At 39.8% G+C, this 15,343-nt stretch overlaps 2 protein-coding genes across 2 annotated transcripts; both read left to right on the forward strand.

Moving 5' to 3' along the window:
* The first annotated feature begins 374 nt into the window (after window positions 1-374).
* LOC118410718 (WW domain binding protein 1-like) lies at window positions 375-3,304 on the forward strand. Its single transcript, XM_035812489.1, has 5 exons — window positions 375-554; window positions 1,249-1,297; window positions 1,726-1,800; window positions 2,151-2,377; window positions 2,830-3,304. The coding sequence occupies exons 1-5, from the start codon at window positions 411-413 to the stop codon at window positions 2,854-2,856; spliced, it is 522 nt and encodes a 173-aa protein (XP_035668382.1). The 5' UTR covers window positions 375-410; the 3' UTR covers window positions 2,857-3,304.
* A 1,977-nt stretch (window positions 3,305-5,281) lies between these two features.
* On the forward strand, window positions 5,282-12,303 carry LOC118412228 (WW domain-binding protein 1-like). The gene is made up of 5 exons (XM_035814948.1): window positions 5,282-5,425; window positions 9,753-9,798; window positions 10,061-10,135; window positions 10,417-10,625; window positions 11,475-12,303. Exons 1-5 carry the CDS (start codon window positions 5,369-5,371, stop codon window positions 11,499-11,501), a joined length of 414 nt encoding a protein of 137 aa, XP_035670841.1. The 5' UTR covers window positions 5,282-5,368; the 3' UTR covers window positions 11,502-12,303.
* The last annotated feature ends 3,040 nt before the right edge of the window (window positions 12,304-15,343 follow it).

The raw sequence follows: 15,343 nt of genomic DNA on the forward strand, positions 1-15,343 counted from the left end.
ATGGACGTATCGATGTTTGTGTGTGTTTCTAGGACATTTATAACTTCATAACTCCTTGATGGATCGAGATGATACTTATGTATGTAGATAGGAATTGAGAAGATGAATATCAATGTCGATTTTGAGCCCCCTGACGTCTGACCTTGAAACTGCAGCAAAACGTCCGGTCTCCGTATCTTTTGTCCTGGACAAGCTATGGTCTTGTTTACTAGTAACAGGTAGCGTTTGATGTAAGAAAAAAAATATGGTAGGTCTGGGCCCCCTATCAGCTTGCTCTGGGAGTAAGATTATAACCCTCACACAGTAAGCGCTCTTTGGCAGACCATAGAGAAACTGTACTGCAGAAATAGACACAGACAAGCCAGGAGCAATGTTGAACCACTATCTCGTGAGTGTGATAAATTACCTGCATGGCACGCCCTTCTGTCACATGTCGTAACGTCACCAGACCGTTACAATGTAAGTACACCGGTGAGAACAACAACAAAAACTCAAACATGGCGGGGTTCGGACTTCTTATTGCTTCCTTATTAGCCGGGGCTACCCTGATAGTGGTGAGTATTTTTCATTTCTTTTATGAGCAAGAAGTTTAACTAACAAATGAGCCGTTTTGAACAGGTGGTTGAATGTTCTTAGAAGTTTGTTCATTTTTCGTAAGTATAATTTTCCAGCGTTAAAGCACCGTTAATAGTTCCGTGAAATATCTTGTCATGTGTAACTTTGTGCATCGTTCGTTCAGGCCGTCTTGTAATGCGGTCAAATTAGGCTCTCTTGGGATTGATTTCTGACAGGAAGGTATGGCACATGAATCAGCAAGTTTCTTTGCTGTTCCAGTACGAAGCAGCGTATGTTTTTACATGCAGTGGCTGCCAGCACACCTTTCTCAAACACGGGACCCCCATTTTACTTCCTTTTCGAAAGACGGAACTGATGTCCTTTCTAGCTATCATTGAACCGGGGTCTCCCATTATTAAATGTACAAATCCTGTAAAATGTTGGTCTTAGCGGGTATAGATTTATATGATAGTATGCTGTAATAAAGCTATATGTGGCATAATCGGTTCTATTTGATGTCACTTACTTAATCCAGATCACAGCAAATAACACGGAAGTAACCTGACCTGCACTAGAGGGTTTTTCAAACTTTATTTCCGCCTATTCCGCTTTATTTCTGTCTATAACAACGTTTAACTGTCCAGTCTGGGAGGTTTTACCTAAACGTTAGTGCTTCATTTTCATATTTTCCAGGCCGACGACATCTGCTTTAGGGGCGACGATGACGTCAAGACCTGCTATGGTAGGAATGGATATAATATCATAACAACTTGGGAAATACGATGACAAGATAAAAATGTCTGCCCAACTATTATAGATATAAAGAAGGCAATAAAATATCGTGGAAGAACACGGGTTTGTCGGCGTCGGCTTGAAAGAAAAATCGAGGTTCAGAGCCAAAGCGTGTGAAAGAGAATCATTATACTTTAATAACAATATTGCAAAACCATACTCGTAGGCGAATTGGAAACAGGCAAAACAGTGCTTGCATTGTACATATTTAGCAAAAAATGCAAATGAAGTATGTAAAGTAAATCAAAAGTCATTGATAACTCGTGGCTTTCTCTCTTTTATGTCGCTTGTGAAAATTCCGCTAACTTTCAGTAATGAACGCACACGCGGACCGATGTTTTGGAATATAAAAATTTATTTTTTCGTATATCTGTACAGGAGACTTTGCATATTGCTGTGGACTAAATAACTTCAGCTGCTGCAATGATGGCTACTACGTTTTCAGCGCCTGGTGTAAGTATACCACAAACTTCTTACGTGGTGCAACGTTATAAATCAGAAACAACGGATATAGGTTACCCCGTGGATAAAGGTGAACTAGTGTTACACCTCAACAATGTTTAGTCCAACAGCAGAAAACTAACAGGATAATTCATATCAATGGTGCAGATTTGAATGTCTAAAAGCACCAAATTTGGTACACATGTAGTTGAATGTATTCTGAACACATTTGAATATGGTTGTATCTCATTTTCTGCCCAGGGACCGGTACCTTAATGACTTTTGTAAATGGAGAACCCCCCAAATGGATAAAGAAACGCCATAAATCTATAATTTCTTCATGCCATGGCATTTTTTTCCAGGGTTCTGGATGATTTGGGTGATTTTTGTCATCCTATTCGTGGTCTGTGGTTGTGTCATCCGGAGTCGCCGCCAAGCGGCTAATGCCATTATCCAGGGTGCCCCGCATGCCCCGCTTGCTCCCCCTGAGGCCTACAATACCACAGGTACCACGATGTACGGGGCGACCTACGGTATCGGTACCCAGCTCCCGCCTCCGCAGTACGGTGTACCAGCGTACCAGGCGGAAGTAAGACATTTCTGCGTTTTAGTTGCAACGTACGGGAAGCAAGTTGGGGTTGTGCGGCGTATCAAACTGCAGGTTGTTTGGTGTTCGGCCACTGTGTATGTATGTGTGTGTGTATGTGTGTGTGTGTGTGTGTGTGTGTGTTCTCCGGATGGATGATATTTGGTATGTGGGTTAAGGCATTGTAAGCATAGAGTCCAAGGCTGAGTTGGCCCCTGGCGGCTGACCTTGGTCATGCAGCAAAACTTTCCGATTTTTCTATCTTTTGTCCGGACATGCTGTGATCTTGATTTTTGATAACAGGTAGCTTCCGATGTAAGAAAAACTGGTGTAGTTTTGATTGCCCTAATGCTGAACGTTTGATTGTAGCTGAAAATCAATCTTGGTCTTGTGACGTTGCATTGTACAAAATGTATGAAAAATTGACCCCTACTCTCCTTTGTCTTCTTCTACAGTCTGCAAAGCAGCAACTCTTGCATTAGAGGGACGTCACACACCAAGGTCACATGCAGTGAGCTACCGCAGTGGCATCATGGGAAGTTGGCCATTGGGCCATATTTTTGAAGAACAACACAAAGTTTCTCATGTCGCTCTTTCCGATAAGATATATCTGTATCTATATAGACAGTATGACCGACCTTCGGCACAACACACCAGCTTCGCAGGCACGCGTCGCGGCAGCAGCTGGTTACTAACATGTAACACTGAACGACCTGTCACAGCTAACTTTTGCACATCTATGTATCTATAGTCAAGACATTTCTTTCTACTTTTTAAAGCGTTAGTGTATCTGTTTTTCCCTTGCAATTAGCCCTCTTGCAGGAGTTTGCAAAATCAGTAATATATTATAAAGGGTGACATAACGATATGTTGTAACCAACTCAGTACATCTCAAATCAAATCGATTTTAACTGTAGTTATAGTAATATACGAAAAACTTACAATACACTACAGTCGCAACATGGCGATTATTATACGCAAATGTTGGACAATTCATCTCCCACTGCATGCGGAAAAGAAGTCGAACTCATTAAATAGCTTAAGTAGAAATAGATTTAGATTAGACGTCACATAAATAAATATCATTTTCCTTCTTTGTTAAGTATTCAATTATGTATACCACTGCTTTGCTTTGTTTGCAATTAGCCGTCTGGCATGAACTTGCAATAAAGATTATTACCTCCATGAAATGTCATGGAGGTTATATTTTACCCAGCGTTTGTGTGTCTGTCTGTCTGTCTGTCTGTCTGTCTGTCAACAAGATAACTCAAGAACGGCTGGATGGATTGGTTTCATACTTGGTGTGTTGGTAGGGTGTGATGAAAGCTGGAAGTGATTAGATTTTGGGCCCCCTAGCGGCTATCCTTGGTACTGCAGCGCAACTTCCGGTTTTGCTATCTCGTGTTCTGAACAAGCTATGGTCTCGATTTTTGGATGTTAGATAGCTCTTGTGCTCAGGAATAAGTTTGGGCCCCCTAGCGTCTAGTTTGGGGACAGCAGGGGCATTTTTGTCAAAAACTTCTGAAGCAGATAACTCAAGAAGGGAACAACGGATTTTCACGATTTTTGGTATGTAGGTACGTTAGACAATGTTGTACAAGATAAAATACAAATCATGCAAAATTAGAGTACATTTGCATAATTAATGAGAATGTTCTATCATAGCAGTTTTTTCAATGCATCTCCTATCCTGGAAATGATATGATCTTGACAATTGGGTGGTAGACAGCTTTCAGCGTCATGACATGGTGGGCCAAGTTTCAGCCCCCTAACATCTAATTTTGGAACTGCAGGGATATTTTTGTCAAGACATTGCAAAGAAGATAACTGCAAAGAGGAATGATGGATTTCCATCATTTTATGCATGCAGGTAGCTTAGGCAAATATGTTCATAATGATATACACGTTATGCAAATGAGGACATTATTTGCATAATTAATGAGGAAATTTTATAATTCCATTATTTCAATAACTTGACTTCAATAAATGTAACAAATGTACATTATGATGGATGGAACATAAGCAGATGCCAAATATGCTAATGAGGAACTGATTTTCATAATATATGCAAAAATTGCAATGATATTTGCTAGATGATTAATGATAGGAATTTCATACTTGACGTGTACGTTAGTCAATCATGAACATCACCATGCATGAATCATGAAAATGTGCAAGTCTGTTGCATAAGGTTTACAAAAACTTGAATATTTCATGGAGGTATGAGGTCGCCGAACTCTAGTTATTATTATTATTATCATAAGCTCTGCAAATGCTCACAACTGTGGGTAAACATCATATGTTAGTTACATTTTTGTACTTAGTTGCTGACAATTCGAGCACAACCAAAAGAAGCCACAACAGTACGTGCACATTAATACTTAAACTGTACCCCCTTTCCACTAGGACGGCGCTCTCGTCGCGCTCTCTCTGCGACCTAAAATTTGGCACATCGCTCAACGAATTGTACAGAAAAGAAACGAATCTTTTTACCCTTTCTGTGCTTTGTTGTGTTCTCTTTTACGTTTTGTATGATATATTGTGAAAGCGAAGGTTACACATATCCTATTCAGGTCGCAGTGAAAGTGCAGCGCGATCGCCGTCTAGTGGAAAGGGGAAAACATGCTACTCTCCAAGCAGAGGTTATGCTGTTTTTTAAACGTTTTTATTAGTCGTTTTTATCGGGCTTTCTATTTTTTTTTATATCTTGCTGTGTCAAAACCTAACATTGCTGGCGTACTTCAAGAAAAATGACAAAATAGAAAGCCCGATAAAAACGACTAAAATAACGTTAAGAAAAACAGCCGGAGCCTAACCTCTGCTTGGAGAGTAGAAACATGCGCCAACAGCCTGTAGACAGACAAGCCTAGAACAATCACTCCCTTGGGGGTGAAGTCATGACCTTAGGTTACCTGCGCGTCACGCCTTTTTGTCACATGACGTGACGTCACCAGTCGGTAAACACGCCAGTGAGAACAACAGGACAGGTGAAACATGGCGGGCTACGGGCTTCTTATTGCTTCCTTATTCGCTGGAGCTACCCTGGTGGTGGTGAGTCTTTCCTTTATGAACAAGAGGTTTAAGTAACAAATGCAGAGTTTTGAACATTTGGTTGAATGTTCAAAGAAATTTCCGTTTCGTCAAAGTCATGCTGTATTCCCAACCACCTCTATAAGTTCCGATAAACTACGTAAATTCCATAAATGTTCAGCTTTTTTAGCCTTTGTAGTGCCAACAAGTGGCACATAGCGCAACATGTTTCCTTGCCGTGTCAGTAGACCGGCATTGTTTTACAGGGAGGGGTTGCTAGTCCATGTGCTCGACGCACCTTCCTCGAACACGGAAACTCCCATTTTACTTCCCTTCCGAAAAGCAACAGGTGCAGCCCAGGCAAGATGTCCGTCCCAGGTTTGAACCGGGGTCTCCCACTTAGTGTGAAAACCCTGTAAAGTTGTAGTCTATGATGAGATTGTGTGATATCGTAGGCTGCATGAATGTTTGTAAGGTTAGGTGTGAAATTCAGATATTGACTACTTTGCCACGGATCGGAGTCGCGTAATACTGCGACCATTGAACTTTGTACCCCAATAGGTTTGCAACTACATGTACGCAGGAGTATCATTAACGTTACATCGCTCTGTAAACGCTTAAAACGGTAAAATTAGGGTTTTGAAGGGAAGACCATCGTCACGTGAATGTTCGTAATGTTAGCAGGTGGGAGGAAAACGGCCACTGCAAGTTACGTCACATCGCGGTCACTGGACTTTGCTCCCAAATAGGCGTGTTACACGCCATATTTAATTACCTCCATGAAATGTAATGGAATGAAGGTTATATTTACCTTTGCCAGAATGGCTAAGGTTATGTTTTAGGCTTGTGAGTCTGTCTGTCTGTGTGTTAACAGTATAACTCGAGAAGCCTTGGATGGATCCCGATGATATTTGGTAGGTGGATAGGGGTCGGGAAAACGAAGGTCAAGTTCGATAATGGGCCCCCTAGCGGCTTGCTAAGGTACTGCAGCAGAACCTCAATATTTGATATCTCGTGTTCTGGACATGCTGTGGTTATGATTTTTGAGTGGTAGATAGCCCTTGAGGCAGAGAGTAAGTACTATAAGTTTGGACCCCCTAGCGGCTTGGAACTGCAGTCGCCGATTTCCTTTCAAACTTTGGACGAGAATAACTCGAGAACGTGTTGATAAATCATCACGATTTTTGGTATGTAGATAGCCCAAGTAACAATGTACATTATGAAATACTAATTATGCAAATCAGAAACTAATTTACATAATTAATGAGGAAAGTTTATAAATCCACTGCATTTCATGATAGGACTTTCAAACTTGTCACATGTATAGATGAGAAAGAGAGAAATATCAATGCATGTTAATTATGCAAATGATGACCTCATTTGCATAATTAATGAGAAAATATAAACGCATTGATGGATCGTAATGGTTTTTGGTATGTAGATAGCCAAAGGGAAGACTTACATGATGGAATTCTAATCATGCAAATCAACAGCTAATTTGCATAATTAATTAGGAAAATGTGTAAATCCACTGCATTCCTTTATAGGACTTTCAAACTTGTCACATGTGCAGCTGAGAAAGACAGAAATATCAATACAAATCAATTATGCAGATGATGATCTCATTTGCATAATTAATGGAAATATGAACGTGCTGACGGATCGTCATGATTTTTGGTATGTTGATAGCCTAAGTAAAACGTTACATAATGAGATACCAGTTATGCAAATTAACAGCTAATTTGCATAATTAATGAGGAAAGTTTATAAATCCACTGTATTCCGTGATAGGACTTTCAGACTTGTCACATATGTAACTGAGAAAGATGGCAGAGAATAAGAGGTGTATGTTTGGGTCCGCTAACATCTTTTCTTGAACTGCAGGAGCCGGTTTAGTTTCCTACTTTGAAAGATAATAAGTCAAGAAGGGATTGATCATGAATGGATCATCATGATTTTTGGTATGCTGACAGCTTAAGTGATGCTTGATACAATTTAATATTAGTATGTAAATAGTAATAGGGATCTAATTTGTATCAGCAATGGCAAAATGTTATGAACCAGCTCCAGGCATATAAAATAAAATATAATGAGTAGCAAATTTATGTCTTCAGACAAAAACAAACTAACAAACAATTGATATTACCGATAGGAAATATAACACAATTAAAACCAACAAAAAAGAAAAGAGATGAAAATGTAGTTGTGCATTAGTTTGTGATTCATGTTAATCATTTGCAACCCAAGTGTTCTGGTATTGGTCTTGTGACAGATATACATATAGGAAATATACACATTGGAAATGTGCACAAGATTTCTATTGAGGGTACAAATCAATTATACAAAATAAGACAGGAAGTCAAAGTTGTTGATTCACACAAAAAGACAAATTATCACAACTGATGATTTGGCAATGTAGAAAACATTAGTCATTATGTCCTTTACTTATTGTAAATTTTGTTCTAGATACAATTCTACATGAATGAAAAAACAAACCTGGTTTATTTGGCAAAGGTATGTGTTCGTGGAACTCTAGTTTACCCTGCGTTTGTCTGTGTGTGTGTAAACAAGATAACTCAAGAACGGCTTGGTGGATTGGTTTCATACTTGGTGTGTTGGTAGGGTGTGATGAAAGCTGGAAATGATTAGATTTTGGGCCCCCTAGCGGCTTCCCTTGGTACTGCAGCACAACTTCCGGGTGTGTTTTCTCATCTTTTGAACAAGCTATGGTCACGAATTTTGGGTGTTAGATAGCTCTTGTGGTCAGGAATTAGTGACATAAGTTTGGGCCCCCTAGCGGCTAGTTTAGGGATAGCAGGGGCATTTTTGTCATAAACTTCTGAAGCATTACAACCCCCCAGCCTGGTTTGGTTGATTCCACCCCTAGCCTGCACAGCACAGTTGACGCGTTCCTTAGGCCCATGGGTCATGACTCCTTGACCTCCAAGTGTCACAGGCGGACCGTACCATGTAGTTCAAAATGGGTTGAAATTTGTTGGTAAAAAGGACTTTTCATAACTCAAGAAGGGAACAACGGATTTTAATGATTTTTGGTATGTAGGTACCTTAGACAATATTTTACAAAATGAAATACTAATTATGCAAAATAGGAATACATTTGCATAGTTAATGGGAATATTCCATCATAGCAGTTTTTTCTAATGTATTTCTTGTCCTGGACGTGATATGGTCTTGACATTTGGGTGGTAGATAGCTTTCAGTGTCATGACAAAGTGGGACAAGCTTCATCCCCCTAACATTTAATTTCTAAACTGCAGGGGCATTGTTGTCAAGACATTCAAAAGAGGATAACTGCAGAAAGGATTGACGGATTGGCATCATATTAGGCATGCGGATACCTTAGACAAAGATGTTCATAATGATATACATGTTATGCAAATGAGGACTTAATTTCCATAATTAATAAAAAATTGTATAATTCCATTGTTTTCAATAGCTGGACTTCAATAAATGTAACACATGTTCATTATGATAGGTGGAATATAAGCAGATACGAATTATGGTAATGAGGAACTTATTTACATAATTTTTTATAATGTAAAAATTGCAAAACCGCTTTATGATTGATAATGGGAATTTTATAATTGTTTAATGTGTACGTTAGTCAATGATGAACAACACCATGCATAAGTTATGTTAATATGTTAGTCAATTGCATGAAATTTACGAAAGCTCTAAATTTTCATGGAGGTATGAGGTCGCCGAACTCTAGTTTGTAATGCAACTTTCGAAGCCAGCCAATTAGAACGCCATCTACCATCTCTTTAATACTTTGTCACCGTGCAGTTAGAGCTCGAGTTTTGTTTTTACAACTGTTACAATAATCTAGTACTTTTGTTGAACGTTTAATTCACGTGATGTGAAACTGTTACTTTGTGAAGTAATTTCTTTATTTTGTTCGGTGTTAGATATTCAAGATCGCAACATTCTAGTTTCACATTCGTAAGGCCCCTTTCCACCAGGCGGCGATCGCGCTGCGCTATCACTACGACCTGAAACGGATTTGTGTAACCTTTGATTTCATACTGGGTACATCATAAACAAATGTAACACTGTGACTGAAAAGACAACAACACACACTAGGCGTAAAACGATTCGTTTCTTTTATACAATTTATTCAACGATCCGTCAAATTTTAGGTCGCAGAGAGAACGCCGTCATAGTGGAAAGGGCGGTATAAACGGTATAAACCACGATTATGTGACACGGAAGTGACTGATCGTCGACAAGCAAGCGTTATTTCCGCCTTTTTTACAGCTACGATACAATGTCAAGTCCAGTGGGTTTTACCTAAAAAATAGTGATTGTTGAAAAAATATTTTTGCAGGCCGATGACTATTGCTACTGGAACGGAGGCAGCAAGACCTGCTACGGTAGGAATGGATATAACAACTTAGAAAAGATATGACGATAAGATCAAAAATGTCTGCCTAACTAAGAAAAGCAATCAAATATCCTGGACGTTCAGAAACGGTTTGAAAGATAAGGAAAATGTTATATACAAATGAATTGAAAAGAAATCAAAAGTCCTTGATAACTTGTTGCTTTCTTCCTTTTATGTTGCTTTTTAAAAAATTCATCATCTCTCATGAATGCGCTCATTTTTTACATATACAATATATGTCGTCTTTTCAGGGGACTTTGCATATTGCTGTGGAATAAACCTCTTCAGTTGTTGCAATGAAGGCTACTACGTGTACAGCGCCTGGTGTAAGTATACCACACACTGTTTGCATACTCTTAGATGTATGTTTTGGGCTCTTGTGCTAACAAAGCAGCAAACAGACACACAACTGAAATGTATTGAAGCCATATACCATAAATCGCCATGATATTATACTTATACACACCCACAAGAAGTGTTTTCTACAAGAGGAGTGGCAATAATTGCAACATCAATATTTCTTCACAAACAATAACGCTGAAACATTCTTCTACGAAGACCATGAATCTACATTTTATCCAATACCATGCCATCTGTTTTTCCCCAGGGTTCTGGATGATTTGGGTGCTTCTGTTCATCTTCTTCACGGCCTGTGGTTATGCCATCCGGAGGCGCCGCCTAGCGGCTCGTACCATTATCATCCAGGGCACACCTGTGCCCCCTCCTAACGTCACCACTGTCTACGGGGCGACCTACGGTACCCAGCCTCCGCCTCCGCAGTACAGTGCCGCTGGGCCACCAGCGTACCAGGCTGCGGTAAGTGATATCTAAGTTTTAGTTGTTTGTTTGAAGCTTTGTTCGTGAAAGCTCAAATCGGCCTGCAGACCGCTTTTCATTGAGGTCGTGAGGGAAGAGGCAAGGGTCAGACAACGTATATAACAGAGATACAGGTGTAAGGCCACAGCAAGTAAATAGTATAAATAACATCCGCTGCAGACTGCAAAAATAGTGAGATAGGGCGAAAAAAGACAAGATGGGTAAAAAAAACGAGAAGGCTTAAAGAATGAATGAATGAAGACCTTTATTGTATGTTTTTGCTTTCTAACAAGCTAAGTACTGGTCAAGGTGAATAAGATACATCTAGTGATTCTAAGTACAATTTGTGCAGGGTGTGACACATGAATGAGACAAAATAGACACATTATAACAAAAATTAAGTGACGAAACATGGTATCGCAGTCGACGTAGTCAACAACTCATTTATGCCTGTATTCAAGATGTGAACTAGTGTAGTAAAAGTGACACTTATGTGGTAGTATTTTAGTTATATTGTAGGAAGCATCTAAGGGGCAAAGGTGTCTTGCACAGTTATTTATTGAGATTTCTCACATTTTCTGGAAGGGTTGATATAACTAGGTGGCTATCACCTTTTTAAGATGTCAGCCAGTAGACTTGGTTTGATCCATTCCTGCTTGGCGAATTACATTACGATATTTTAGAATCACGATGTATTATGTTTCCGGATCTTTTTCAGCTTATTTTGGGGATGGTTGTAACTTGATTAAGAAGTTAAAGATTATGTTAAAAAAGGCACACATCGCTCGCTAGTGGCTATGAACATATATTTCAATATTCACATCAATTCTTTTTGTTCTTTCTCTACAGACTGCAAAGCAGCCACTCTTGCATTAAAGTGACGTCACACACCAAGGTCACGTGCACTGCAGTGGCATCCTGGGAAGATACCAAATGTGCCATTTTAGAAGAACAACACAAAGTTTCTCACGTCGCTCTAGCCAAGCTGATATACTCCATCTCTGATCAGTGTTTCCACGAATCTCCCTGGATTCACTATATGACAACCTGTAACAATAACATGGAATGAAAATATTATATTTTGTATAATGGTGGCTGGAATGCACTGTAGCATATACAGATAGAGTAATTATTTAGAGAATTTTTTAATATTGTGCTGACTGTCTCTTTGCTAGCGTAAATGCTTACTGATTGTGAAAAATTTGTAATTACCCAGATGTTATGTAAATAAGACTGAAATACATGTAGTTTCTAAACTTGTAGAATATGTTACACGGTATTCTTCACCATATATAATCAAATATGATTCGGTACTCAAAGTTGTAGTCAATCCAATATACAGACATGTAGTTGGTGTGTAAGGACATACTTCAAAGGTTTGCATTACATCGTATCAATGATACAAATGTATGTGGTCTGTGAGTGTTCCTAAAGCCCTCTTTGTCTGAGGTTATTGGACCTGCTCAAGCGTATTTTAAAGGGCTACTAGAATAAATCTGGCTACAATGATATGTAAGCTACTAGCATTAAGATTGAGGGATTCCTATGTGATCTTTGTAATGTGATCGGATTTCCTTGTGATATTTGTGCCATAGTCGACTTTCCTTTCGTTTTGATTACAAGGGTGTCATTTTCTTTCATGATCTTTATTATCAATAAAGCTCTACTTGAAATTCCACTGTTTGTCGTTCATTTAAACAACGACAAGTCTCACTTGGTAGGCATAGAAGTGCTTTTTGTAGCCAGGTTGCCCAGTCGGCAGTTTAATTAATATCAAAAGCTAGTTTTTCCCTGAACATTTCATGTTGCCTCAGATCTAATTAGGCCTTAATCTCAGGTGGAGTCTGGTGGAGTTATAGACTGATAAAACTATGTTTCCCCCACTTCATATACCCAAGTAATACAGGCAAATTCATATTCCTTATGAATTTAGACAATCCCTTAAGGTGGGTTTACACCTGCGTATATTTTCATGCCGCATGAGTTCCGTTTTGGAATTTTCGACATTTTGACTAATTTCTTCAATACGCGGCCGCACGCACAAGTCGCACCTCTATCGCATCTGAAGCGTCTTTAGAAAGTTTCACGTACGCAGGCAAACGAAAATATACGCCCAATTCGTCTGATAGTTTTGGACATGCACAAAACTATCATTCGTACGCAGTTTGGTGCCCAAAACGTTATGGATGCGCAATACAGTGGTCCCACGTCGGTCGATTGCGCTATGAAGACGCTACATGTTTGCGCTTTACACGCAGTAATACGCGGAAATCGCGGTAATGCGAGTACATAGCGTTCTTACAGCGCAGACACAACGCACCATGAGCGACCGTATAACGAATGCACACATAGATCACGATTTAGTACCGTGCGTTCTGCGATCGCTTTGCGCATACTACGCGTACTGATAGCGTGATCGACGCACACTCCAGATTTGGAATAAATACGAAGGTGCATCTGACTCCAGACAAAAAAAATCATCTCAAGATGTATATAACTTTATTGCACAACAATTGTTTGAGGTACAAAGTATGGTATCTACATAACTACAGTGCTATAACTTAACGTAAGGCTTATCTAACTAATACAGGAGTTGTAGTATGGGATAAGTTTCTTACAATCATTGGAGGCTTTTATAATCATTTGGGGAATTTCTAATGTCTAAACCTTCTTTGATATATTTTCCTATATCTGCCATGCAGGGATTGTCACATGTCATTATGTATTTGAATTTGCACTTCAGGTCCATTTGGATAAATCCTTGTGTACAAAATGACAGCCTTCTGTATAGAGAATTGCGTATATCGGAATATTTGGGACATACAACCATAAAGTGATATTCGTCTTCTATTAGCTCTGGACAGAATGGACAAATCCTCTGGTCGATAGGGATTTTTTGGAATCTTCCGGTTTATGATGTCAGATCCAGGCAAGGACCGACGAATTTGTACCGGGGGCATGGAGAGATGGTCACAACTTGCAGGACACCATGAATGCAGGACACTGGTCCCAACAGAGCCTCCAGGGACGGGAAGATGTAGAGGAACCTGCTCAAGCACTGGGTCAATTTGTGTGACACACGTGCCATTTTGTGTAACAGATATTTGACTTAATTTGCTGATAATGGCACTTTTTTGTGTGTAGAACCACATGATATAAAGGTGCAATATAGAGCCATATTACAACTTTGAAAGAGGGCGTAAGGTTTCATAATTGTTTAATTTACGTGTTTGATAAAGATCTTGAATACGTTTTGTGGTGTGTATGGGTGTGATTTTTATAGTAGTTGAAATACTAAGATGATAGGGGAAATCATTAAGGACAAAGTGAAAACAAACACAATCTTAATTAACAGTGCACATAACTTCTTAAGGTAAATGATGGCCCGCATTACTGTAAAAGCACAGTGTCACTGCTTCACTGCTTCGCAAATGAATAAAAAAACCTCTTCACTGTTTACTTGTCAATGTTCTACTTACACTGCCTGTAAACAAAAGCATACGTAGTACAAAGGGTTCCTCTAACACCTCACCCTCACCTAGTCCCATCCTCATCAGGAGGGTCGGGGACTATGGTAGCCTCCAGCACAAGTCTTCGCCATTCCTCCCTGTTCTTGGCCGTCTGGGTGCATACCGCCAGGGAGCAGCCTGTCCAGTCCCTTACGTCATCACACCATCTCCTCCGTGGTCTCTCCCGTGGTTCCTCTAACAAAAATACTATATTGGCAATGCTCGCAAACAAAAGTATATGTAACAGAAACTGTTCCTCTGACACACCTGAAATGCGTTTGGAATGCAGTTAGCACCAGGTGCGTCCGGCATGCGGTCGGTAGACGTTGTGTGCGTCCGGGAAACGCCCAACATACGTGCCCCATACGAATCTATTCGCAGTACGGAAAATTTTGTTGCGCATTTCAGTTGCAATCATACGCATCTCATGCGAAATGAAAACGCTGAAGTCGTAATTCAAACGCCAGATGGGCTCGACGTACAATTTAATTTATTCCAAAAAAAATCCAAATGTTGGGCGTTCGGCTGCGTATTGGCAAAATTTCATGCGGAAATCATGCGCACTTGAAAATATACGCAGGTGTAAACCCACCTTAACTTGTAGAATATATCTGTTCTTAGATTTTCAGTATCACAATGAATTGAGAAGTCGAATTGGCTTAGTATACCAATTAAAAATACTCATTGTGTTGGTTGACATTGTAAATATTCCATATTTTCGTCAACTATCATTTTGTTGTAGCGTCTATACTTAACCCAATGGGTATATACGTACAATGAATATGGTATCTCACTGCAATTGGGGTACCGGTGCGGCACTGCGGGGTTCGAACGATAAAGAATTTCAGAGATAAAGAACGAATTTTCTGACGTTCTGTGTATTTTGGTGTCTTTTAAGTCATACTTTTACGTATTACGCTATATCTGAATCATTAAAAAAACGGCGATAATAACACAACAGTGCCGCTATGAACGAACCCCGCAGTGCCGCACCGGTGCCCCAAGTACAGTGAGATACCGCCATAAAGGTCTTAAATCATTCATTCATTAATTAGTGTAAAAATCAGAGAACGTAGAAATGCATTACTTGGCGTGACGAAACCCGAGGCCCGGATGCTCGCCGCCCTTCCATCCTGACCCCACAGATCGTTCCTCATAACCTAAATGGACACTATCGACCCGCCCGTCCTAAAGGCTTAATTTACTCGA

The sequence above is a fragment of the Branchiostoma floridae genome, chromosome 3 (assembly GCF_000003815.2).
Source record: "Branchiostoma floridae strain S238N-H82 chromosome 3, Bfl_VNyyK, whole genome shotgun sequence".
Taxonomy (NCBI): domain Eukaryota; kingdom Metazoa; phylum Chordata; class Leptocardii; order Amphioxiformes; family Branchiostomatidae; genus Branchiostoma; species Branchiostoma floridae.